Source organism: Aquila chrysaetos, chromosome 8 (genome assembly GCF_900496995.4).
Source record: "Aquila chrysaetos chrysaetos chromosome 8, bAquChr1.4, whole genome shotgun sequence".
NCBI classification, from domain to species: domain Eukaryota; kingdom Metazoa; phylum Chordata; class Aves; order Accipitriformes; family Accipitridae; genus Aquila; species Aquila chrysaetos.
Genome location: NC_044011.1, coordinates 13,940,406 through 13,966,978, shown reverse-complemented (window position 1 = coordinate 13,966,978; position 26,573 = coordinate 13,940,406). Strand labels below are relative to the sequence as shown.

Here is a 26,573-nt window from a genome sequence, read left to right as displayed (position 1 = left end):
TATCAGTAAGTAAATTCACCTCTCAGCATTTACAAATTTTATTCCACCTCCATTCTGTTACTTTACTTACATATTTTACCCATTCTTCCCCCAACTTATTTAATCAGAGTATAAGAGCTCCATGGCAGAGACTGACTGCGGATGTCTGTGCAAAACAAAGCACAAAACTTTGTTTCAGCCAAAGTATGTATAACTTTATCAAGTGTGACAGGAAAATGACCAAAAAAAAAAAAAAAAAAAATCAAAAACAGTAGCTACTAATATTCTACAAATTCTGAACATTCAGGATGCTTTCGTTCAGCAAACACTCATGAGATTTGCTGACTGTTGGACTGTCTTTGATTAGTGTCATTATTTTCATCAGTAAATAAGAAGTTAAGCAAGTTACCCATACTCAGAGTCCCCAGCAGAACCAGTGGGAGAAGCTGGATCTCATGTCTCAGCCATGTACTTCAATTATTGAATAATGAACCCTCTTCATAAAAAAATACATCCTCTCAGCTATGAATGTGGAATTACAGGGTATCACATTATCCCCCCATAGATTAAGTCAGCTTTTGAAATTTGCTTATTATACAATGGAGACAACAACAAATTTTAGGTGGGAATTAAGAAAAGCAATCAAATCCTAAACAGTGAAGTCAATATTGGCTTTGTAGTAATTTTTTCTGTGTTGATAACAAAAAGAATTTTTCTTGGTCTCATGGTTGAATATAGAGAAACACAGCAACTGCAAGGTACTGAACTCCAATGAAAGTCCTTTCCTGCAACAGTCAGTCCCAAGATGACCAACTGCCAGGATCTTAATTCCACCTGCAACAAATCTCTGTCAGAATCTGAATTAAGTCCAGAAAACAGGTATAACCCCTAAAAAAGCCAATAATAAAAGTTCATATTGCAAAGAAGACATTCTAATTTCATGCCATATCTAAGTGCCGAAAAAACAAGACAATCAACAGTAAATTATTTATTAATAAAATGCCAATGCAAAACATTTTCTAAATCTTAAAAGGAAGCTATATATTGCAGGAAAACAATTCTCGACTACATATATATTTAAGTAGATTATCCTTTCCAATGACAACATGTACAGAAGACCCTCCTTGTAGAAACTGCTGGGTTTCAAGACACTTATAATCAGTACTGCAAACAAATCAGATGTTAAATTATAAAGTGTTTACAAGCAAAGGCTAGTACACAAACACACTATCTTACAGCTTACTCAAAAGTATACTGTTTATTAGACTTGTATCAGCACAACTCCTAAGCTTCAAAGGGCTGAAGCCAAAACATAACCACTTAAGAGTGGAACACAGCCTGCAGAGTTCAAGAGTTACTCTGTGCAGAGGCTGTGGCAATGACAACTTGACATAATTGGAGCATGTTTTGAAAACTCACTCTGGTCTGCTTCTTTTCCACAAATAACACCATGAAAACAGGAAAAGAGCTCACAGAGCAGTGCTTGGATTTGAAGGTGGAAATATACCACTGCTGAACGTAACCTGGGAAACTGGTCAGTTGGCTGTCAGAGAGCAAGGAAAAAAGAGCTGAAGTCTGAAAAGGTACCATGGACTTGCAACAAGTAAACAACCTATCTTTTTATTTAGCAACAAATGCATTGCTTATCTTTAAAACAACGGCCTACATCACTGATGGTATCCTGACTGTTGATCAAACAAGTTTCCAACCAAACCATAAAATACTAGCAGTCAACTTTTACACCAACACTAGCTTCCAGATCAGAAAAAGGATGTCTCATTGCCACATGACAAAATCCAGCACACAAGCTTACTATACAAACTATAAACACCTACTCAGACACCTCCTGTTGCTGGCTTTACATAAACAAAATGCTCATGCAGATCCCAAAACCATTTACTGTGGGACTATTTCAGCATCCACATAGTCTAGTTTCTCCCCAGATTACTTTCTCCATAACCCGAAGTACCGTAGAGTACTTCACTTATGAAGATAACTTTCCAGCAAAACAGTGATATTTTTAAATCATACAGAGGTCTTCAAGCATGATGCAAAGCACATACAGCTCTATATTACAAAACATGAAAACAAGTAGATTAAAATTACTGAAGTGACAAACAACAGTTTCCAGATGTCTCCATCTGACCCATGCAAACCAGCTAGCAACTTTCAAGAGGGAAGTGGGCTGGAACAGAACCACATCTTGATTTTCAAGCAATGTTAAGTTACTTGGTTTTAAGCAGCTGATCAACTGATGTTTTTAAGGTTGGGGTCTTTTTGTGTGGGGAGAGGAAGGAAAAAGATGGGGAAGAAAGCAATTCAGTCAATACAATTCTATTGAAGTAACAAGCATAGGAAAATTTCACAGTAAGCCATGAACACAAAGAAAGCACTCTCAACAAGAAATGATGGATCAGCATCCCAAGATCCAATAAAGGACACTGACCCCAAAACATACAAAGCTCTTTGTGCTAAAGAAACTGAAAGTAGGAGTTTGCAAACAAGTGGTTTTTAAGCTGCTCATACATACAAACCTCTTGTGCTTTGCTGATAATTTAAGAGTATCTGCCTCAAACATTCACCTGCATGTCTGTTATCACTATGATTTAGATTCACAATAATACATTATTCAAACAGAACATTGCATACGCTAACTGGAAGGAATCAGTCGAGAGTCCGTCATTCAGAGACACAATGACAGAAAGACTGAGGAAAGTGAGGGTCCATCAGAACTAATCTTAAGAGTCCAGAAATTAAACACAAAGATCAAATCCCATTAAAATCCCAAAGAGGCAGAAATTAAAAATAAAATTAAAAAAAATTAAAAATACATATTAAATTAGCATCTAAATGCTACTCAACACATGTAGAGATAAAACCACACGGGAACCTAAAGCTAGGTTCCACACAACAAACTAGATGAGTATACAGCCTCAAGATTCAGTTAAAAACAAACTTACCCTCCAAAATTTCACTTCTACTTTATGGGAGTACTCCTTCCCTATTTAATAATGATCACCTTCAAAAACAACCTGTCCATTTTGGTAAAACAGATAAGAGCTCTCTATTCATTTTCATGGATCTGAAAGTCTGCAGATAGCTAATTTAGACATATTTAACCACAGCTGTATTGGTCCCTCATACTGTAGGCCAATGTTGCAGAGTTGATATTAACCATTTTCTTCTCCGGGGGTGGAGAAAGGCATGCTAGCTCTTTGTTCATAGTCCTACTGTGCATATCTTTATCACAAATTCTGTCCATAATGTACTCACATTTATCAAAATGGTTACGTTGTTTTCACCCAAATCTGTATCAGCAGCTGAGTGAAGAAACTTTTGGGAGTATATGAAGGGAGAAAGCAACTCTAAGGTTGGGTTCAGGCTGCAAGAACACAGAACTGCACTTTCCAATGAAGTTTTTACACCTGTGTGCAGACAAGGGAGACTTCACCTCTGAGCACACCTTGATCCCTCTACACTTGAGAGGGCTGAACTTCACCTTAGAAATCACATGGAACGTAAAAAATGAAGAGTTCAATACAAAGTGGCAACACCCATCAATAATAACTAAGAACTGTTGCAGAGGTTAAGATAAACTTAGCTGGATAGAACAGATAGATATGGAACTCTCCTCACAGTAAGGCTTGAGACAAGACTACTTCAGTAGCTGCAGTAGATCTTTAAAGAAAGGCAGATGCCGCACATCTTACACCTTACTGAGCAGATTCCACACAACCACTTTGCTGATCTGTTTTCAGAAAAGCCAACGCTGTCAAGACCAGCAGCCAGGCCACACGAACAGTCTGTTATTACAAAGGTGGTTTCATTAAAACAGGCACTAGTACTATGCAAATACTGAGGAAGACCAAAAGATCAGTGAAACACGACACCGACTCTCGGGACAAAATGACACAAAGCTGTCATACCAGCAGAAATAAGGAAGAATTTCTGAAGTTATATATGTCTGGCCATCTCTTTTAGATTTCGACAGCGCAGGCATTTGAAACTATTTTGTGCTCAAGTCCAATGTTGCAATATTCAGGTTCTGAAGTCTTAAAACATAATTCACAAGTCAACCAGTCCAGGAGAGATGTCATTCCAAAATTTTACTGATCTCAAGGTCTGAAAGAGCTTACTCTGGTTTTGCCAAAATTTGGCAATTTAAATCAAAATAAAAAACTTTAAAATGAACCCCATCTTGTAGCAGTCTTAAGAAAAATTTTTACTTTAAAAAGTGTTATCATAACACTAACAAACATGATTTTGAGGTATTAGTCACAGAAGCAATCATTCAAAAGAACACAAACATTACACATTTCTTTCCAAGCTTACTAATAGCTCTTAGTGAGCTCTTGATACTACATCAGAATAAGAGAAACAGTAGCATTAAAACAAAAGCTTGGAGTTACATTGAAACTAACACAAAAGAGATTCCGTCTTTTTAACATGCCCATGAGCAACAGTAATCACCTGTAAGCAACAGATTTGCAAAATTATTTCCATTTTAGTATGGATTATTAGGGAGCTTCAGACTACCAGAAAAAAACCATATTATGGCATTAAACCCAGAGACAAAGAAAAATATATATTCAACCAAGCAAAAGAGCTAAATATTTTTAAATTAAAATGACTAATTATAAAGCGTTGTGATGTACATAACAGCCAAAAACATGCTCTCTGTTTTTTCCTGGATGACTGAAGACTTGCACTTCGTTGCACTGAATTTTGGGGTTGTTGTGGGAAAGAATGGGTATGTTTTTAACATTACATTGACACCTTGTCTAACACTAAGGGAAAAAAAAATTATGCTAACAACAAAGAACTAGTTAAGAACACAATCCTAATTTACACACAGATAAAATGTGATGAATGTTTTTAAAGTTATTTTTCCTTTCTGTTAACATTTCTCATTTTCTGGGATGTTAGGTTATCTTGATTTACTTGAAAGCCTGCCTCTTAGAAGGGTGTAGAAATTCCTTCAAAACATTTCACTCACATGGGCAAATCACTAACAAATACTTAAGTCACTAATAAAGTCTCATGGCAACTCTTTCAGGCAATTATTTGAATTACTTGCTAACTAAATAAAAAAAAAATTAATCTCAAAGTTCCAAAAAATAGCATCACAGATTTCAACTCTATGCCACCTGAGACATTAACTAAATTTAAGAGATTTTAGATATTCTTAAACATATCAGTGGATGAGTTAATTTTTAATTTAAAAAAATAGTTCAATTTTCAACTGTTTCACTACCCAGCCATAAATTACAATGCTTAGTCACTGAAGCCTCAATACAACATATAAGGTGAAGGAAACTGCGTTCACTGAATGCACACAACAGGCAGCATAACTGCTTGTACAGTGGAGGTATTAAATTTGGGTTAAGTGGTTTTTATTGGTCTGATTTTCCATTGCTATTTCCCTTCTTCATGTTCATCCAAGTTACAATACTCTTCCTTGAGCAAAGTTAGACAGATGTAGAAGAGATTTGGCTAAACCAAGGGAAATGACATGGCAGGGGGTAAAACAAAACAAAAACAACATTTAGTTCTTGCTGAACCTGGCTTAGGCTTAGCAATGCCATATTCAATGCCTTCACATGGACGGCAGTTCCCAAAGAGATTTGTCCTCAGCAATCAGAAGCCTGCAACAAAAGTGCAGAATCATTGTAGATAAGCCTTTACCATGATGAAACTTGCCAAGATGTCATTTTTAATGATTTAACATCCAAATAATAAAATGCTCAGAGAAGTATCTTTAGCACGTCTAAGAACAGAATTTGCAAAGCCTGACGATACTTGAATATATACTGATTTGAAACACCATTCACACTGAAAAATTAGGAATCTGGTCTCAAATAAGGGATGAAATTCTATGGAATTTGTGCTATCTCAAAAGTTACAGTTGCTAACTTTTGTGATACAAGTTTATTAGATGAGAAAGAGAAAAGAGTGTAGCAGGAAACAAGCCCACTGATAGTTAACAACATTATACAGCACTTTAGCCACAGTCAAGTTAATTCACCTTCACCTGGAAATGTGGATTCAAAAGCATGCATATGTGGTTATAACACCATTGGCACAACACCATCAGAGAAATAAGCAAAGAAAGATTATCATATGGCAGCACACCATATTGATTGGAGGAGAGAAAGAGAAGTGGGATAAGGAAACTTAATTAACTCTGATGGATTGTGAATTGGACAGGGACCAATATTTCAGTTCTGCAGGTGGGGAAGAAAAGCTGTTTTCTAAGATGTTGGCCTGTAAAATAACAGGACTTAGCAAGAACCCAAGTATGAAAGACAGAAGGAGATCAAAATGACCCAACAGCAAGATGAGAGAACAGTGGATAACTGAAGATAGAGAGGGGAAAAAAAGATAACAGATTTAGAAAGCATGATCTTCAACCAAGCAAGATAACAGTAAATAAGTCACCAATTACTCGGTCTTTTCCTGCTTTCTCAGCATCCCTATACAGCAGGTTTGTATCAAAAAGAAAGTTCAGTCAGAGTTATGTATTTAAACATAGTCAATTATTTCTACATTTAGCGTGATTTCTAACCCTACAGTAACCTGCATTTAGGTAGTTTCCTAGAATTGTCATCTGCTAAAAGTTCTTCATTTAAATATTTTTAGGGGAAAAGTTTGCTCAAGTTTGAAGGCACGTGTTCAACTATTTTCAGTGAAGAAGAAGCAAAGATTGAAATAATTACTCTGTAAAGGTGAATTATTTTTTTTAAATAGCTCTAATGCTGGAAGAATGAAACAGATAAAAAAGCATTTTTTTAAATGAGAAGTAGTTTTGAGAATCACTGGAAAACAAAGCAGCTGAACACCTCATGGAAACTGCACATTCAAGGACAGCATTTTCGTTGTGAAGAAAAGAATGCATTTTAAGCAAGTTTTTTGTGTATGTCACAAATTCTGCAACTATGATGCCTCAAATTAACAGTGCAAGAACACGTTTACAATGAAACAAGAAGCTAAAAATCAAAACAACAAAACAAAGTCATGTACCATTCTTCAGTCACTTGTCTCCAAGTATGCACTGAAAAAATATGCAGAGTTCCTGGGCTCTCTTCATTAGTCTGTCCCTTTTAAAACATGAAAGCAAAGGTAAAGCTTGTAAAGAGTACTTGCCTAAATCTGCATCCAAATACACAAAAGCACTTACCACTGGTCTAACACAATGATCGTTACCATTAACTATAAAATTAACTTTCCTGTAAGGCAACAGTGAAATGAGCAACAAGCATACATTAATATAGTTTCATGAAATTAGAGCACTTTATTGCCACAAAATAGAAGCATTAGTAACTTTCAGTAACAACTTATAATGAAGAAAAATCTTTATACCTGTTTTAAACAAACAGAATATGTAGCCTACAGGAGTTTTCCATTGATTTTTTTATCTGGAAGCAAAACCAGTTTAAGAAGTTCCCATTCTCTCCAGCCCACTTATACCCATAACAAAGTTCACCGCTTCTCTAACCATGATAGTACAACAGCTTACAGATATTGAGGAGTTTAAACCTCGATGTTTCGCAAGGGGAGTAATGAGAAAGTGATCCAGTCTTACAACACAGCCTCCCTCACAAGCAGTTCTACAAGCACAGTGAATAGAAGACTTGTGGCATAAGGGCAGGAGCAAGAACCTCTCAACCACACTTTGCTACAGAAGAAAACATACTGTGTCATTACAACCTGCATTATTTCCTTTAAGTTATACAAATTACACACAAGATAAACACTCAGACAACATCAAATTAACCTCACCTGCCTTGTATTCTCACTTCTAGGATGAAGATGCTAGAAATGCTATACTACTTAGCTAGTTTTACAGGAAAAAAAACGTTAAATACATTGAGGGATCTACTACTCAAAAGGAATTCTCTAGAACATTTTAGTCTTTCTGTAACCAATGATTTTTAAGTTTGTTAAAAATGTATCTGAGATAATTATATATCCTATAAAAAGGTACTTACTTCTAAACCTGTTCCCAACTTTAGCAACAGGGTATCATCTTACCTGGAGAACTTTTAAGTAAAAGTTATGGTCTTAATTCTGCAACTGCTCTGCAGTGATAAAACCCTACGCCATCCCTGGAGTCACCCTGAGGTCAACAACACAATCTTGCTGCAAGACCAAAAGCCTCTGTGCCTCCGCAACATTTTGTTTCCAATCCACTATTTAACACCCCTCAAAATATTTTGGCATACATATGCAAAAGAGAGAGAGGGAAATCACAGACTCATTTTCCAGGTAATTGCCATCACTGCGTATTTTAAGATTACAATATTAAACACTTCTAGTTTACTTTCCTCTTCCTATACTACTATTGTTGTGTACTAACTATAATGGTTTTTAGCTTTTTCATTATTTGCAAAGCCCTAAACAGTTTCCATGTGTTGAAAAACACTGTCATTGTTTTCTCCAACAAAGAAATCAGTTTTGCCTTCAGGTTCTCAGAGCCATAGACAATTCTGGCAATGATCACTTTTTGGATACGTTTTGGAGCTTGACATTCATTTTCACGTCAGAAAGTTTTCCCCTGCTGTGTAAGGGAACAGAATTTCACTAAAACAGTATTTCTAGCCCTTACAGCTGCAAAACAAAACAACAAAAAAAGGCACTGCGACTCTTGTAACTAGAGAATTTGTTACCCATTTATTAAACAGGCAGTTTTTACATTGAAACGGAAAGTCACTTCAGCATATATTGCTCTACTGGATGAAGAGTTCTCAAAAGAGTGGCAAAAGAAAACACTGGAAAAGACCGCAGGATCAGAGGATCTAACATAAGCAGACTGGAGAAGGATGATTCTCCTCTGTCTCCAAAATAATGAGGAGGCCAAACAGGCAAAGTTGTCTGTGGTCTTGCAGCATCATTAAAACAGGAGACAGCTGCCATAATACAGGCTCCAAATCTACATACTTTTATGTCTAGGACACGGACTTGAGGAGAGGAAGGGAAAGACCAGGAGTAAAGAAAAGAGACACTACAAGTATATGTAACAGATTAATCTGAGACCAATATGAAAAATGGAAGCACTGAAAAACAGAAGGTGTTATCACCCTGTCCTCTCAGCCTGGATCGCATGTAGATGACCCTGCAGACGTCAGGATGTACTGAAGAACCTCAGTGAAGAGCACCAACACCTGCCACATTCAGCAGGGGGTCAGCACAAACCTTCGGTAAGGACAAGGAACGCCAAGTCCCGGGCGGTCACCGGAAAGCTCGGGCACAGCATGAGTCTGTAACCTCGACAACTCCGCTCCCCTCCCGGCGGACCTAGCCCACCGCTTCGAAAGGAGCAACTCCGGGCTGGGGCCAGAAACGAGCATTTCGGACTTCGCGAGCGGCCCGCTGCCCCAACAAAAACAACCTTGGCCTCTTCGGCGCGTTTCCCAAACCCGGGCTGCGTTTAGCCGGGGCCTCCAAGACCCAAGGACGGTCGCTGCGCGCCCGCCGACACGGCCATCCGTTCCCCCGCCCGCCCGCCGGGCGTGCCGCCCCGGCAGAGGCGGCCGAGGCGAAGCCAGAGGGACGCCGAGCCCGGTGCGTGCGGAGGATCACGGGCCCTCCGGGGCTGCTACCGCCGCCGCCGCCCCGCCTCAGCTCGCCCGAGATCGCTACGGGCAGACGGGGACGAGGCGGCGGGAACGGGGCCGGGGCCGGGGTGGGGGGGGGCGCGGGAGGAGGCGGGCTGACAACAGCCACGGCCGCCGCACAGCGCTTCCCCTTCGGGACCGCCATCGGCGCCGCCCCTCCCGCCGCATCGCCTCCCGCAACAACAGCCCGGGCCCGCCCTGCAGCCGCCGCCCTCCGCCCGGCTGCGGGACAGCGGCGACCGCGCTCGCCGCGCCCTCCCGGGAGGAACCCAGACACACACACACACACACACCCCCCCCCGCCCCGGCCCGGCCGGGCGCCGCCTTCGCCTCCTCCCCCCGCGCCGGCGCTGCTCCTTGACAGTCGGCGGCTGGGCGGGCACCGCGGGAATGCGAAGTGCGTGCGGCCGAGCGGCCGGTAACCGTCACCCCGCGGCTGAGGCGAGAGGGGCCCCACCCCGGACTCACTGCGGAGGTTGTGGATGAGCTCGGAGTGGCTGGCGCCTCCCGACTTCCAGGCCATCGCTAGACACACTCTGCGGAGCAGGTACAGAGCCGCCTTCAGCGCCGCGACTGCGCACAGCAGCTTCCCCAGGAAGGACACAACCTCCAGCGCCGACACAGGCGCCGCCTCCTCGCCTCCTCCTCCCCCCCCCCCCCCGGCCGCTGCCGCGCGCCCGCCGAGGGGAGGGGCCACGCGCCCACCGCCCCGCGCGCCCGACATTCTCCGGCCGCCGCCGCCGCCGCTCCGCCGGCCCGCGCTGGCCCCCGCGCATGCGCGCCCATCGCCCCCGGGGGCGCGCGTGGGGAGAGCCCCGCGCGCGCGGGGGCGGTTGGCCTGCCCGTCAGGGGCCGGTCCCCTCCCGCCCCGCCGGTGCCTGGAGGCGGCGGGGAGGGCGGTCGGGCCGCTGCTCCGGCAGCCCGCGCGGGGGAGCCGGCCTTCCCCCTCCCCGGTCGCAGTACCGCCGTCGGCACCCGGTAACACGCGAGCGCGCTTACCGCCGCGGCGCGGCGCGGCCACTCGCACGGCGCTGGGGGTGCGGAGAGGCCGCGGGGCGCGCCCGGGGTGGCCGAGCACACGGGTGGCCCAAGCCCCGGTGCCGGTAGCGCCCTCCCGCCCAGCCGCCGGGGCCCGGCCCCGCCCCTCCCCACAGCTGCAGCCTGCGGCGCCAGTCGCGCGGGCTCAGCGGCCGCTCCCGGTTCGCGGGTTTGGTCGCAGGGGCCGCGGATCTCGCGCTGGCGGTTTCGTGAGCGGGTTTGTGAGCTTAGGAGCTCCGTTAACGAATGAGCTAGCGAAACGGCACGTCCGTACTTTTACCCCCCCCCCCCGGCTTTGGCCGCCATCGTGAAACGAGCCGGCACGCACCGTGTACCGAAGAAGGGGGGCGGGGCTGCGCTCCCCGGCCTGCCGGTTACGCTGGCGCCGCCAGCGGCCCAGCGCGCGCCCCGCCGCCTTTGCGGCGGAGCCAATTAACGCCGTCCCGCGGCGGGGTGTTTTGCATGGAGCGAGCCTATTGGCCGCGGCCAGCCCGCGCGGGCCAGGCCTACGTGTTGGAGGCTGCCATTGGTCAGCTAGCGCGGGCGCGCCGGCGGTCCCACCGCCCCTGCCCCAGGGGCGCGGGAGTTGCCCCCGCGGCGGCAGCCGCTGCGCGGGGGGGGGGAGGTCGGCAGACTGCCGGGGGAAGGAAGATGTGACTGAAGAGCTGGGAAACACCACAAAACATGGGGAGGGATGGAAGGTGATGGGAGTTGGCACCTGCGTGCGTGGCTAAACGCTGCCGGAGTACCAATGATCTGCAACGGCATCCGCTAGTGCCGTGCTGTTGTAGGACCGAGTTACGAATCAAAATTCCTTTTAAAAGGTGTCTGGGTCACAAAATCGGTAACTCAGCATTTACTAAATGCCAAACGGATGCTTCCGATGTGGCCTTTAGTCTGTCCCAGCGTAGGCACACGATGAAGTAGCAATCCTCAGGGAAAAGAAGCACCTCCGGTTCCTCCCACAGCCTGTAGCATGATGCAGAAAACCATAGAATTAACTTCCTACAGTCATGTGATATTCCTGGGTACTCTAAAGTCCTTAACGATTAACTTTGCCACCCATATTCATTTACCACCTGTTATTTATCTGTGTTTCTATTGTTTTTAAGGGAAAGCAAATTCCATTATTGCAGACAATTTCGGGGAACCTGCTGTCAGTGCTGTGACTTTTGCATTTGTGCCCCCTTCTGGTCCCCGTGAACGAGCTTCCACACACCCGGGACTGCAATTTTACAGCGCTTCCTCTCCTGACCGGGCGCAACAGCGCAGGTGTGTCATCTGCTTGGTACCAACCAGACAGCATGGTTTTCAGTTCTTTGCTTTTGAAATGTGAGAATAGTGATACCTAACTATTAATAGGTAGGCCCTATCAATAGTACATTGTATAAACATTAGAGAAAATAAGGTATCATCCAGCAGATACAATTTCAAATATTATATTGTTTATTAAAAGCATTCCTGATATAAGGACACACACAGCCTAACATACCACCATGGGAGATGCAGATAACATTGTCCTCTGTGCGAGAACCCATCCTGGGAGGGATGAGCCTGTTCCAGCTCCACACAATACACGTACTCCATCCCATCATTGCTGGTTCAGGTGAAGAAAATGAGGTAAAGGTGGGAATCTGCTTTTCTGGCTAGCAGTCAGTCCAGGGCAAACCTGGCAGTTGCCCAATGCATACACCAGGTCCCATCCATAGACTTCCCAGACCTTTCCCATCTGGTTCTTTTAATCCTGGAGACAGATCCACTGCTTCATTCTGTATTCTCCATCTAACTTCTCCTAAGCATGATATGGCAACTGCTCTCCAATCTGTGAGAGAGTCCCAGCCTGCCCCAGAATATAAAAGGTCCCCCTGTTACATCCAGTGGGCTGGGAGAGAAGAAAAGAAGCCATGGAGTTAGAGGAATCCCCGAAGGGCAGCAAGTACAGAGAACAGACAGACATTGTAAAAATACACACACAAAAATACTTCATTCTTTTAAATGCAAAAGACATTTTCTGTTGTCAGATGCAAGCAAACTGCTTTGCTCTCACATAGAGAGGTTGTTGGCAGGAAACTAGCTGGCCCATGTTTAAAAGCATTCCAGGGATACTTACCCCCTTGGGAGACCAGAAACACAAGAGAAACCATTTACATACAAACTGAGCAGGAGCAGCTTGAATTAGGGTGAAGCTTGTCACAGAGCACAAAGAAAGAGCCCACCTTTATCTCCTAGGAACTTGCAGACTTGCCCAGGCACTTTCGGACTGAATCTACCTATTGGCAGTCTCTTGGCATGACTATTCAGAGAATGACAACAATATAAGTGTGAGCCTTCCTAACCAATATCTGGGGTGTCTTGGATGGATTCCAGGCATGCGTGAAGGAAACAGCATTTGGCTCTGCAGGTTTCTGGGAGCTTTAAGACAAGCCAAGTTGCCTCAAAGGGCCCAGAGAAACTAACATGCACCAATAGCAACAGGATGCACCCATTTGTGCAGTAAACAAACATCAGGGTCCCTAGCTCTTTCTGCTCTATAACCCCAGGCCATGAGTCCATTTTTTAGACTTATTAAGAGCATATCCATTAAGGTAAAACTAAAAGGAATGTAGACATTCTACACTAGGGTAAAAGGCAGAAATTTAAAAACATATGTTTTCTGGCCATCAGCATTCATGTGGAGCCTCTCCACTTGCTCTGACACTCGGCATTCCTGTATCCTCTTCTCCCTCACTTGTCCAAACCAGTGTAAGCACCTTGGTCCCTGGATGCCTACTGTCAGTTGCAGGCACCTCCATCTTCCACAGGTACAGCCATCTCCCTAGACTCTCCAGGGAGCTGGTGCATGGCCCTGTTAGGGAAGAGGCATGGGAATGCCAACAGAGTGGGCCATCACTTGACTGTTCTGACACGGAGATCCCACTAATTGTAAGCAGGTCAGATCTCTCTCCTTTTCTGCACATTCACCCACATCTCAATTCCTCAGCTGTACTTACATACATTTATATATAAACCCCTCCATGCTACTATTTCTGTTTCATCCCTTCCCTCCCACCTTATGAACCCATTAGATTTTTTTAAATTCTGTGAATTTAAAAAGCATATGAAAAGTTGATCATCACTGTCTGATCCCATCTGCTGCTGCATATACATACCACAAGCAGAAATTTCCTTGTGAAATGTTCCTGCTGAACATTTCCGCAGTTATGTCCCAAACCCTACACTAACTGGCTTCTACACCTACACTCACTCCTCTCCCTGCCTCCATTCTCTTTGCAACTTAATCATTCTCCTTCATCTCATCTCTTTTCCTGTCTCCTCAAGCCAGTCTGGTGCATACCTTCATTTTGTATTTCCATTTCAGAAATTTACATTATTTTGAACTCGGCATCCCTCTTTTCCCAGCCCTGCACTCAAAAAGGAGGTGAGAAGGACCCAGGCACATCAGTGACTTTCCGCATAAAGGAGGAGCAGAACTGGGACCCCTCCGTGAGGGAAGGTGAGCCTGGAGCCAGGGATGACAATGCCACACAGCAGGACACCACGCCATGGTGTCCAAGCGAGGCAAGCAGAATAGGGCTGAGGACGGTAGTGGTTTTGCCATCAAGCAAAAGCAAAGTGACAAGTCAGGCCCTGAGTCAAGCCAGTCGCCAAGTCAGGGACACGGCTGGGCACAGGCCCTCCTACAACACACCTCAGGCCAGGAGAGGGTGCCCCAGCCCAGGTGGGAGCCCCAGGTGAGGGCAAGTAAGGCTTATGAACGTGCTCAAAGCTCTGGCACTCTGCTCTGGTATCTGCTCTGCACTACCCTGCATAGCGACTGCGCTTGTTCAAGAGATCGAACTGGGCATAACTCCAGGAGTTATGACCAACAGTAAATATTTTTTTGGCATCTCCAAATAACTTTCTTAAAATATTGTTGAATGATAATTGGAGGAAAGCAGATTATAAGCAAATAGAGTTCAGAATTAGCTTTATCCTGCCCTAGCACATCCACTGATCTAGAAAGTGCCTTCATTCCCAGGCCCCCTAACCTTTGGCAGAGAGACAGGCATGCTTGCAGTTCTCTTTGCTTTCACTCACACTCCTAGCTTTAGCCACATTTACAGATAATCCATAGATGCTTGTTGTCTCAGCTAACATGTTTGGACCCAATGCGCAAAGTCAGCTTCATCTAGACTTAATGTCCTTTTTGACAGTCTCAGAAATATTTGATGAGGCATATTTTCTCCTGGTGTTTGTTTCCTCCTTTTATTTGTTTATTTAAATCTGCTATTACACTGAAACAACATACTGACACAGTACACATCTTTCATAGTGATCAAACACAGAGAATGTATTTAAAGGTTTACAGAGTAGCCCTAAATCCATCACAGCCCTCACCTCCATCACATAACATGCTGCCAATATGTTCTTAAAAAAAATGTAAGACGGAAGAAAAATTGTGGTTCTTCTTTCCCTCTTAATGAAAATAAGCCTCTATGTCCAACCTCTTCTCCTTAATACTTCCCAAATGCTTTTGAACAAGCAATCCTGAGCAAAGAAAGAAACCATCCAAGAACACAAGATAAAAAATACACACAGAAATCACAAAGTAACCAACAAAAATATTTGCCTAATAAAACATTTCAATAATCCCAAAGTGTTATCTCTTCCACTTTTAGTTATCTGGTCTGTAGCTGTATTCTGAGGCTGCCTACTGACCTTTCCCGCAAGTGTTGTGAGAATTAGCTGAAAATACCCTTGGAGTTGACAGTGACTTGCAGGATTGCTGTTAGCAGCTTAATACAGGGTGCCAGAGGTATTGGCTACTGTAGAATAATAATGCTGCTGCAGCATGCATCAAAGCTGTTTTAAGGCTTGCAGTATGGTAAGACTACAATAGCATCCAGCTTTTTGAATATGTTCAGTGTTGGATTCTGCTGTACGTAATTATGAAAAAAAAAAGTTCCTCACAACTGAAGTTCAAATGATGCATAAAGCACATAAAACATCACCGATTTCCTATCACATCTGAAGGATTACAAAACAGCATAGCAGACTTGATGAGGAACTCAGCAGTGCTGTACAGAAAAAAATCTGACGCATGGCTTTAGCAGGCAAACCGCAGTAACACGGGTGAAAGTTTGACGAAGCCACTGCTGCTGATGCTGAGAAGTCCACCTGACAGAACCTCAGAAAGCTGGCAGCAGCAGCTTTGACAAAAATGCAGCAGAAAATCGGGTTGTAAAAGTAGGAAGGTGCTTGTGAGGAAGTCCCTTACTGCACTGCAGTGACTGGACAGAGAGTCCCAACCTCTGAAATGACAACGTAGCTATGTCAGCCTTTAGCTCGTTTTACAACTGACCTCTGAACTTTTTATTGCACGGTTGTTTAGGTCTCAAGTGAAATACGATGAAGGAAGTGTATGTGTGCGCTTGTTTGATTTAAGGCGCTATGTGGAACAAAAAAATTATTGTTGTACTTCTGTGCAGGTGGGACTCTGACGGAGGGAGGAGAGTACCACTCTCAGGTATTTAAAAGCCAATCTAGACCAGAGACGATGAGTTGGCATAAAGGTCATTGATTTTGAGAAAATAAAAGCCGGCGGCGACCTCGCAGGCAGGACACCTACGCGTGACGTGGTGGGGGGAAGACCCCCCGCAGGTCAGCAGGCAGGTAAGCGCACTCCTTCACCTCCTCCTCCCCTGGACCCGATTCTGCGGGTACCGCCCGGGCGGTCGGCGCCCCTTTAGCGGTTGCTGTCCCTGTTGGCAGGGCCGCCCCCCCCCTCCCCGGGCGTCCCACCGTTACCCCGGGACGGGGACGCAAGCCCCGCGCCCGCTTCCCTCGGCTGCCGGTTAGCGAACGGCCGGGGCTGGCGGGACGCGGCCCGCCCCGGCCCGTCCGTCTCGGTAAACGCCGGCAGCTGGCGCCGCGCGGCTGCTACATACGGCGGGGCCGGGCAGGCGGCCGCCCCGCTCCCCCGCCATGGCCGGCCCCGGCCCCGGCCCCGGCCCGAGCCCGCCCGGACGCGCTCACCGCCGCGCTCCAAGCCTGTCCCTCCGCGCTCGCCGTCGCGCCGCAGCCAATCAGCAGGCGCGCGGCGGGGCGGGCGGCAGCCGGCGCGCGGCGGGGGCGGCCATGGAGGACGTGTGCGCCAAGTTCGTGTCGCAGAAGATCAGCAAGACGCGCTGGCGGCCACTGCCCGCCGCCGCGCTCCAGCCCCCCGACCTCTTCGCCACCGGCTCCTGGGACAACGAGGTAGCGGGCGGGCCGGCCGGCCCGGAGGCGCGGCGCGTCCTTCCCGGAGGGGCCCCCCGCCGCCTCGGCCCCCCGAGCCTCCGCCGCTTCGCGTGGGAGAGGAGGGCCGGAGCTTGCCGTGAGCGCTGCCCGACCCGGCGTTCGCCTGACTGTGCCTCGCTCGCGTCCCTAAGGAAGCCGGGGGGCCGGCCCGCTGCTCCGCAGGGTTATCCCGCGGGGCGAGCCCTTCCCTGCGGCCGGCGGCCCCTTGCTTTCCCTGGCTGCCGCGAGGAGGCCGTGACATCTAGGCTGGCTTACTGTTAAGGTACTTTCAAAAGCATTTTCAAAAGTCAAACCGGTGGTGTCGTTTCCCTACAGGATAACAGGATCTCCATTTGGTCTGTTGGAGAGCTTGGAAATGTGGGCCTCGGTGGTGAATATCAAGGAGAACCTCAGCTGCTGTGTGACATCAGGCACAACGGTGATGTTATGGACATGCAGGTAAAGTAGCTGTGTTGAACAGATCTGTATTTTTTAAGGGCTTGTCACTTAAATTAAGTGATAGGGAGCTGTCAAAATGCTGAGGTTGACAAAAAAAATCCTGATGAAGAAGAAGGGCAAAGAACCAACCAGTATCAGTTTGTCGTGTGGTCGTTTGGGTTTTTTTGTTTGGTTGGTTTTTGGTTTTTTTACTCTATCTACCAATAATTTAGGTTCCTCCAAAATCAAAATGATCATCTTGGTACTGATGTCAACTAATAGTGTGCTTATTATCTCTCTTTAGTTTTTGGATCAAGAGAGAATCGTGGTTGCGTCATCAACAGGAACTGTAACTGTATTCCGTCATCATCAAAATAACCAGGTAAGTAACTTGCACTGGCTTTAAGCTGCTATTCTGTGTAATACAGGTCACTTTGATCTTAGCGTAAGATTTCTCAAAACTACTAGAGCACGAAACATTTGCATACCAAAATAAATTTTTTGCAGTCTGCTAGAAAAAGCTTTGGCTTTATACATACAAGGAAAGAAAAAAGCATTTTGCACACATACTACATAGTTTATATTGCAGAGCCAGATAGGCTGGGGTATCCATTAGTATATATCTGTAATCAAATAGTCCATTCACTGATAACATACTTCAAGCGTATAGATTGTTTTGGGGGAGTGGGTATTAATGGACTGGTACCTGCCTTATTAGAGTTTTTGCACTCTTGAACTAAATGACTCATGTTGAATTTCTTCTCACAAGTGTCATGTGAGGGAAGATTTGTAAACTCTGTAGTCTTTCGCTTTGATTATAAATCACTGAATATAAATGCATAATGATTTTTTTATATATATTCACAGTGACACAATAAAGACTAGAATCTGTTAATAATTTGATGTGGTACCTAAAATAAACTAAATTCCTTGCAGTCAAAATCTAAATCTGACCTTATGTTTTGTAAAGGCCTCAGCTCTTTTCCCTTGTCCTGGAGAAAGATTGAAGGGATAAGTCTAGCAGAAGACATTTCGTAGTTCATAAATAGATTGTGTTCTTTCTGGTTTCTAGCTCATGTGAAAAAGGCGGTTCAGACAAGAAATAATCAATGCTTCATTGAAGGGTTGTGTGCTCAAGAGTTGAGGAAAATATAGATCTCTGATTCTTATTTGTATAGGAGATTCTCATTCCGGTGAGGTAGTGTGGCTTTCGTGGAGCTTGTTTCTGGTTTTGTGAGCATTCTGGAAGCTTTGGTCTATGAGGATCATTATTTAACAGCAGAATTTCATGTCTGGTTACTGCTTAGACTTTATCTGCCAACCAGCGGTGGGAGAAAGCCCATTATCACGTGGATCAAAACACATCTTGTGGTGGAGCAGCGTGTACTGGAGTCATTTGCAACAACCCAGAAATTGTCACTGTTGGAGAAGACGGTAGAATAAATCTCTTCAGAGCTGACCAAAAGGATGCAGTAAGAACTATAGGTATGTCAAATAACTGTTCAAATTAGTTTAGTTGGGAGTGGTTTGTTTGGTTTTTTAGTTTCTCAAATGATAACAAAAAAAAAAAGTCAGTTAAGAATTGAATTAAATATTCCAAGTTGAATGGATTTGCTCCAGATTATCCCTGTATTCCTCAAGACTTCAGATGCTTGAAGCATATTTCAGATGTATTTCTATATTCATTCAGGTATTTGCAACTTAATGTTTCAACTGATGCAGAAGTTTCAAGCCTAACATTCTCTAGACTTCTGTTTCATCTAGAATTGTTAAATGCTATGACAATGTACATGAAATATGGTTAGATTTCAAGAAGTATTGTGTCTCAAGTTCTTCGTAAGTGGAGGTCAGTGAAATGTCATTTCAGTTCACTATTTGTACTAAGATCAATCCTTATGGTGTCCATATATAGAAACATCTATTTCTCTGTGTCTAAAGGAACACCAAGAACCAGAAACCACTGTTTGTACCCTGTTCTTCTACCAGATATCATGGCTTACACTGATCATCCTTCCCTTAATGAAAAAGCTCCGTATTTCCTAGAGTAATAGATTATGTGATAGAGTAAGATATTTGTGAAAGGTGTCAAAACTTGGTTATTCCCAACTCTTCTATCATGCTAGTCTCATGGAAATAGAATACAAGTTTGTAGCACCTGTTGGAAATGCAACTTAAAAGCAGAAATCATTTAAAGGGCAGTAACACCATGTTTGATAGTGGCATTATTAAACCAGGACATTCTCCTGGAAACTGCAGTTTGACACAGCACCCGTGTTTCTCCCCAAGCAAAGTCTTTCCTCCAACAGATGAAGGAATTCACACAGTGATAAGCCAATTAAGGAAGGAAGCGCTGCGGGATTTCTAGACAGGTTACTTGTGTGTGCACGGCTGTATATACACTCGTAAGATAAATCCTATTAATTGCATACAGCCCTTTACTGGAGCTCCTTGAGAATTCCTGTAGGAAACCTTCCCATGCTTTTAAAAAAAAAAAAAAAAAGTAGCAGGGCATGAGGCAGATTTTATTAGAACAGGCACACGGAACAGGGTAACTTCCCCTTTGAGGGGTGAGAACATTAACTAGTTTAAAAGGATTTTTTTTTTTTTTTTTTTTTTTTTTAATTTTTACTTATACACATATACTAACAGAGTGTTCTGGTGCAAGTTTAATAGAGTAGAATGTTTTGCTGACTCACAGGAAGCAGATGTCCACAAAAAAAATTGGTATTTTTCTCTGGGCAATTGCTCACATGCTTACATACAGATTTAATAATGTGCAGGATGCGAGTTGTTAGTTTTCTTAGTGCTGACTTAATAGTACTATGTAAAAATGCTTGCTTTGTAACCAGGCATCAATGTAACTTGCCTGTCTCACTATCAGAAAAGGTTTCCATCTTATGCAGCAAAAAATTCACCTATGTTTTCAGTATGGGCTTACACAAAGAACTTTAAAATACTTGAGGTGAAAGTAGACTTAACAATGTTACCCCATCGTAATCAAGATTAAAAGTTTATATATAAATAACAGAATAAAAATAGAAGAAAATAGTGTCTGTGTTCTCTCCTAAAGCCTCATAAGTTTCACCTTGATGCTGTGAAGTGTCTGACATAGTAAATTACTGTGAACAAAAGAAGCACTGGAGGAAAGGACCTGAAAAAAGAGCTTTGCCATTTAGTTATTAACAAGCACAGTGTAATTCTGATTTGGCTTTAGGGACACGGATGGATATCACATTGACAGTCCTTGGAAAAGGTCTAAAGAAGTTGGTGAATTAAGTGCTTCTGTATACAACTGCTTAATGTTCTCAGCCAGTTACTGTTTGTTGTGTTCAAAAGAGCAACTGCTTTATGAAAAGCTCCATAGCTTGCCTCCTGTCAGTAGAGGCAGAGCATATAAGGAAAAGTCTGAAAACCACGGACCTGGCTAAATTGATTCCTCCTCTTAGGAACTATTGGGAAGAAATCTTATGGATCATCAAGTAGTTCAGTAAGCACTAGAGCTAATTAAATATAGCTTCTTACAGATTTGTCTCAGTAGTGTTTAATATAGGAAGGAAGGGCTCCTTTTTCACAGGGTACCCTTGCAAGACTTAAAATTCACATGACACAGGTCTGTCTCTGCCCCCAAAAATGCAGGTTGTAACCATGTTTAAGGAGCTGTGTTCTGTTTTCTAAAAAGAGTTATTTTGTTGTAATTAAATGGAGACTAGCATTCCATAGGTTTACCTGAATGCTTTCCTCGTCTCTTGCAGACAATGCAGACAGCAGTACACTCCATGCAGTGACTTTCCTTCGCACAACTGAGATCTTGACAGTAAATTCGATTGGACAGTTAAAAATATGGGACCTCAGACAGCAAAGAAATGAGCCATCTCAAATACTTTCTTTGTAAGACTTTAATTTTTTTTTTTTTTTACATATTTACTGAGAAGCATGTGTTACTTTATATAATCTGATTTAAATCTTTCTCAATACCTGCTTGACAATGGGATGATAAATGATTGATTTTTTTTTTTAAACGTTTTTAACTTCTTTGGTATTTAAATAATCAAAAGCAGACTCTGCTTAATGGCTGAATTACTATTGTGGCTAGGCATTGTATTTAGGTGGTCTGTTTTATGATTTAACTCTTGAAGGACTCTCTCACCTGTACACTTGCTCTTTTTTAAGGGAAAAAAAAAAAAAATCACAACCCTCAACCCAAAAACTCTTTCCCTCATTAAAAATACTTTACATCTGTTTTTCTCCACAGGCCTAATATAAAGTTTCTGGCATTTGAAATGTATTTGAAAGATAACTTTGTGCCTTATAAGGTATTGTGAGAAAACAAACTGAGCTAGATTCAAATCCTGTTTTTGTCTGTGGAATAATTCCCGTTGCTGTTAATAGGCTGTGGTTTAGGTACCTGGTTTTGTTAGTGCCCAGTCTCCCTTTGTAACTCTTAGTATATGTCGAAACTGTAATTATAACACGAATTCCAGAGTAACCTTATTATTATTATAGGTAGAGTATTATCTGTATGCAAGGCTTTCTCACTCCCATAAAGCTGTCAGATACCTTGCACATGCCTGTATACCATAGGGCACAGAACCTGATGCTCATCCAGCTTCACGTTATTGCCATACCTCTCATTTCCAGTAGATGTCAGGCGGCTTCAGCCTGTAGTGCCCAGATGCTACAGAAATTGAAGCTGCAGTCAATACCGTTACCTTGTTCATCAACACTCCTAGGGGTTAAGAAGGAGAAAACAGAAGCTGAATAAAGAATTCATGTTTGGGTTGTGGGTTTTTTTTTTCCTTCTCCTTTGCAGGACAGGTGACAGAGTGCCACTGCACTGTGTGGACAGGCATCCCAATCAGCAGCATATTGTGGCCACGGGGGGCCAGGATGGGATGCTGAGTATATGGGACATCAGGCAGGGTACTATGCCAGTGTCCCTGCTAAATGCTCATGAAGCGGAAAGTAAGTATCTGAAATGGAGGGGAGAGAAGAAGGTGGCATTTTAGAAAAGTTTCTAACTTCTGTAAAAAATAAGGCAGTGTAGCTGTGATAGAAAACAACCACATAGTTGCTACTTAATGTGTTTTCATCCAGTTGGCTTCAGTTTGTTCCTTCTCTGTATATGAGACTGTTCTTATCTAAAAACCAACTCTATCTAAACTAAAACTAGACTTAGTAAGCAGTTCTTTAATGAGTTGTTAGATGCATTTAATCAGAATGGCTGTGTTTCTAGAAGGGTAGGTATATAAGTAGTCATAGCAATTGATGCTGTGGTATGCAGTTATAGTAAAGCAAGGATGCAGTTACTAACAAACTTGAAAACATGAGGAAGGAGGGGAAACTGGAGATAGTAGAGATCCATTTGGTGCCTCCACAATGCTGAAACAGCTCACTTTCCTGGTAACTTTATATGAACAAGATAGCAATTCATTTTGTGCTGAAAATTTCTTGACTTGATGCCATAATTATATCTCAGGAGTAAAAATATTTCTTGAGATGTTAAGTTTTACTGACTTAAATATCTTGTCCGCAGTTGTGGTATTTGGACACAAAATAATAATGTCTGTGCTGGAAAGGAATGTGTGCTGCGTGCAAATTTAAACTTAATAGTAGGGAAGACGGCATGAGAAAATATTCAGAATGCCTGAATTCAGATAAGATTTTAACCTTTAACAATTTTTGCAGTACTGAAAAAGCTACAAAAGTGTCTCTCTTCTTTTTTTTCCCTTTTTCTTTTTTTTTTTTTTTTTTTTTTTTCTCCTCTTCCCTCTCCCAGGGGAGGGAAAACTGCAGTAAATAATTAAGGATGGGGTTTTGGGTCTCCTACCCACACACACTTAAGAATGGAAGGTTTTGGTGGGGGCCTGAGTTATTGTTAAGTGCATGTCCACATCATACTAGCCAAAGTGCACTGAGCGAAGTACTTGATCCTTGTTCTGAAGAGGGTTTTTTTGATTTTGGTTTGATACTTCCAGTGTGGGAAGTTCACTTCCATCCCTCCAATCCTGATCACTTATTTACATGTTCTGAAGATGGATCTCTTTGGCACTGGGATACTTCCACAGACATATCTGAAAAACCATCTTTTCTTCATCAAGGTAAGGATGTTTGAAGTCAATCTGCACTGAATTTGTCAGTTGGCAACATAATGAAAGTCGATGTTCTTACATGACCCAATTAATAACACAATCCTAATACAGAAAATTAAAAAGTGGTTTCTTGTCTTGGAAAGAAAGCCCTGATAGGCACTTCAAGAAAACTACTTATAAGGCTAACAGTTGTGTGAGTTTTTTGTGGTCTGGGTTGTTTGAGTTTTTTAATTTGCTGTACTCTGTCCAATGTGTGAAGAGGCACATCTAGTATTTCAAAGATAGATCATGTTCACTTAAAAATCATCTATATATAGAAAAGAAATGAAGGCAGCCTAAATGACACATTACTATCTGAGTCTCTGAGGGAGATACACAAAATGTTACAATACCAAAATAATTGATGCGTTAATAGGATAGTGGAATTATGAATTTATTACTGAAGGTCATAATTGGAACTTTCAATGAATGAAACTGGATACCTTTGTATTGTGGCAGGTTTTTAATTAAAGATATACTGACTTAATATAAACATTGATTTTCCCATTTTAGTCACAAAGACCGCTTAATTGCTTGCCACTTCAGACTGTAAACAATGGGGAAACTTTCAGATGTCATTTGCTGCCTTTGGCATCAAAGTTGCCATTCAAAGCTCAGTTCTATATGGGGAAACAGTAGGATAACTAATTCAAGTTGCACTCTGCATGTTTTCAGGTATATTAAATTTAAACCCTTTAGAACCACTTCAGCCACTTGTTAATTTTATGCTGAATGATAGTTCTCAAACTGTGAGACTTCAGTTTGAATGTAAAATGCTGTGTGGAAAAAAATCAAAGTCAAATCCAGGTATATCACTTGCTGCAGAGTAAGTAGGGAGAAGGGACAGTAGGGAATAAGTGCTAGTAAAGCAAAGCTGATGCCCCAAATATAGGAAGACACTGTATAAACAGACTTCTGTTCTTAGGTTTGTCCTTGCTTTAGTCTGTGGCTAGAAAAACTTCTAGATACTTAGACTGTTTGTTCAGCGAGATGAGTTCATAGCTGTTCTGACCTATTTGTCTTAGCTGAGGACAGAAGTGGTAGCAGGTTTCTGTAATCACTTCAAGTACTTGTTTGGGGTTTTTTTTTAAGCTATTTCTTCCTTTTTTTACCAAAGAGATGACAACATCAGCTAACTTCTCTGAAAACTGACTTAAATGTAAAATGGTATTTCCATTATGTCTGCCCCATACCTACGTTTCTCCAAAATCTGAGAATGTATAAACTACATTGGAACTTATTTTCCTCTCTTCCCTCTTTCCCTCTCCTTTCAGGAGGAAGAAGTACTACCTATTTTTCGCACAGTACCATTAACCAGTCTGTAGTAAGTGCCTGGCTAAGCAACGATCCTACCAAAGACCGCATGGAAATCACCAACTTAATTCCAAATCAGACTTTGTCTGTGAATAGTTTAGATATTTTAGGACCATGCCTAGTATATGGTACTGATGCAGAAGCTATTTACGTGAACAGACAACTTTTTGCATGAAACAACTCCAGTATCCCTTTGAAGTATGGATCACCTTGAACTACTGGGAAATGTCAGGTTCATTCTTAATGATACTCATTAGTCTGTTATCAGTGTGTGTGGGAGAGGTCTACAGCTTGGTGCTGGTACTGCAGAAGAAATGTAAGGTACCTCAGATTCTGACAGCTGTCACTTGTTACTGATGCTCCTGGATGGGTAACTGACTTCTTCCCTGGTGCCTGTTTGGTTTTGGTAAGTGGGAAGGTAGTCACTAGGGGAAGATATTTGCTGTAAACTGATGTCCATAACACATGCATGCATATGAAGTGAAGAAAAGGTAAACCCCTGATTTTGTGGTTTGGTTTTTTTTCCCTTTAAAGATATTTTTTCAGGTATTAATTCTAAGGCCAAACTATGGGGTTCTTTGAAATTCTTTTTATGTCAGCTGAGAGATGGGGGTTTTTTTAAGCTGCATTTTTTATATATTTCGGGGAACATAACTTTTTATGTTAGCTCATGAGAATTGGAAAGGAAAACTGTTAAAGTTGTGAAATGTGAAAGGTTCTATGGGAATCTTAGCATTTTAGTAACATTACTTTGGATTATTTACAGCTTCATCATGGATACTGCATGTTAAAACTTGATAATGTGCTGTAACTCTCTCAAAGGAAAAGTGGTTTTTTATAGTTAAAGAGGTAATAATTGACAGATGTGCTGGCTGTGTTTTCAGGTGTGAGAATAAGACTTTCTAAACTTGAGATGTAAGTCTGTCAGTAAAAATTTCACATCTGGTCTGTTGCAATCTTGAAAGAGTTAAAATTTTATGATTAGTGTTGTACCTACCTTTTGTTGCAGAGACCCCTTTCTCTTTTTAATAAAAAATTTTGCACAAGAATACTGGTCTGACTTACTAAACGAGTTCAAATAGATGTACTTGCAGTCATCTTTGCAGGAAGATAAATAACGGTAAGTTATTTAGACTGAGCTTGGGGATACAATCTGAAGGACGGAGGGAAACCTCGGGACGGGGGCAGCAGCACCAGATGAAGTTACAAGGTTTTACATGTCACTTTCCCTCAAAACCGCTTTAGAGTGTACTTTACTTCCACGTCACAGCCTTACCTGATCTGAATTTCTTGTGTCTGTTGGGAGGAGACGGATGGTGTGCTGGGGACAGGGCTGTCATCCCTTCGTGCAGGAATGGATGGCGTTGCCAGGAGCGTCTTAAATTTTGCTTCCCCGTTGGTCTGAAATGCAACACTCTGCCTGAAAAGAAAGGGTCGAAGGGCGTCACTGAGTGATAAATTGACGCGTTTTCCTTCCTGGCGGCTTGCACACGTCGGTCGCTAACGCGTCCTTCATTCAGGCACTAACTGGACCACGGAGGCTCGGCAAAACCTTTTTCCCCGTTAGAAAATCGGTCTTTATCCCTCGAGCTCGGTATCGGTGCCTGAAACCGGGCAGCGGCGGGGGGGTGTCTGGGGTTTTTTGTGGTTCCCCCCGCTGCCCGAGCAGACTTGCTCAGGCAAGCAGCCCGCTGCCGTACGCGGGGGGGGTGTTGGGGGCCGCCCCGGAGCCCTCTCCCGGGGCGGGGGCGGGCGGCGGCCGCCGCGCTCCATCCGGGTCGGGGCTGCGGGGGGAAGCGCCCGG

General features: G+C 43.3%; 2 protein-coding genes and 2 long non-coding RNA genes across 7 annotated transcripts in view; 2 read left to right on the top strand and 2 right to left on the bottom strand.

The window, feature by feature from the left end:
- The window catches only part of PCMT1 (protein-L-isoaspartate (D-aspartate) O-methyltransferase), a 36,248-nt gene extending 25,637 nt beyond the window's left edge, over nucleotides 1-10,611 (bottom strand). For 2 of the 3 annotated variants that reach the window (XM_030023252.1, XM_030023251.1), the window contains exon 1: nucleotides 10,062-10,317. In XM_030023252.1, the coding sequence (XP_029879112.1) occupies nucleotides 10,062-10,317 (256 nt within the window). Of the gene's footprint in view, nucleotides 1-10,061; nucleotides 10,318-10,592 lie in introns of those variants that run through there. The other variant, XM_030023254.2, reaches the window with a different exon arrangement.
- LOC121233482 lies at nucleotides 10,355-14,126 on the top strand. Its single transcript, XR_005933003.1, has 3 exons — nucleotides 10,355-10,571; nucleotides 11,744-11,903; nucleotides 14,031-14,126. It is a non-coding gene; the product is annotated as an uncharacterized LOC121233482 (long non-coding RNA).
- Nucleotides 12,055-26,526, bottom strand: LOC115345048. 2 transcript variants are annotated; one of them, XR_003924703.2, is made up of 3 exons: nucleotides 26,046-26,526; nucleotides 21,953-22,053; nucleotides 12,055-12,513 (listed from the first exon to the last, which is right to left on the bottom strand). It is a non-coding gene; the product is annotated as an uncharacterized LOC115345048 (long non-coding RNA). The 2 variants fall into 2 exon arrangements; XR_003924702.2 differs by lacking the exon at nucleotides 12,055-12,513 and adding an exon at nucleotides 18,674-18,746.
- Nucleotides 16,690-25,818, top strand: NUP43 (nucleoporin 43). The gene is made up of 8 exons (XM_030023250.2): nucleotides 16,690-16,868; nucleotides 17,226-17,348; nucleotides 17,632-17,709; nucleotides 18,635-18,812; nucleotides 21,080-21,215; nucleotides 22,138-22,289; nucleotides 23,303-23,425; nucleotides 24,730-25,818. Exons 1-8 carry the CDS (start codon nucleotides 16,749-16,751, stop codon nucleotides 24,942-24,944), a joined length of 1,125 nt encoding a protein of 374 aa, XP_029879110.1. The 5' UTR covers nucleotides 16,690-16,748; the 3' UTR covers nucleotides 24,945-25,818.
- Nucleotides 26,527-26,573: the final 47 nt, after the last annotated feature.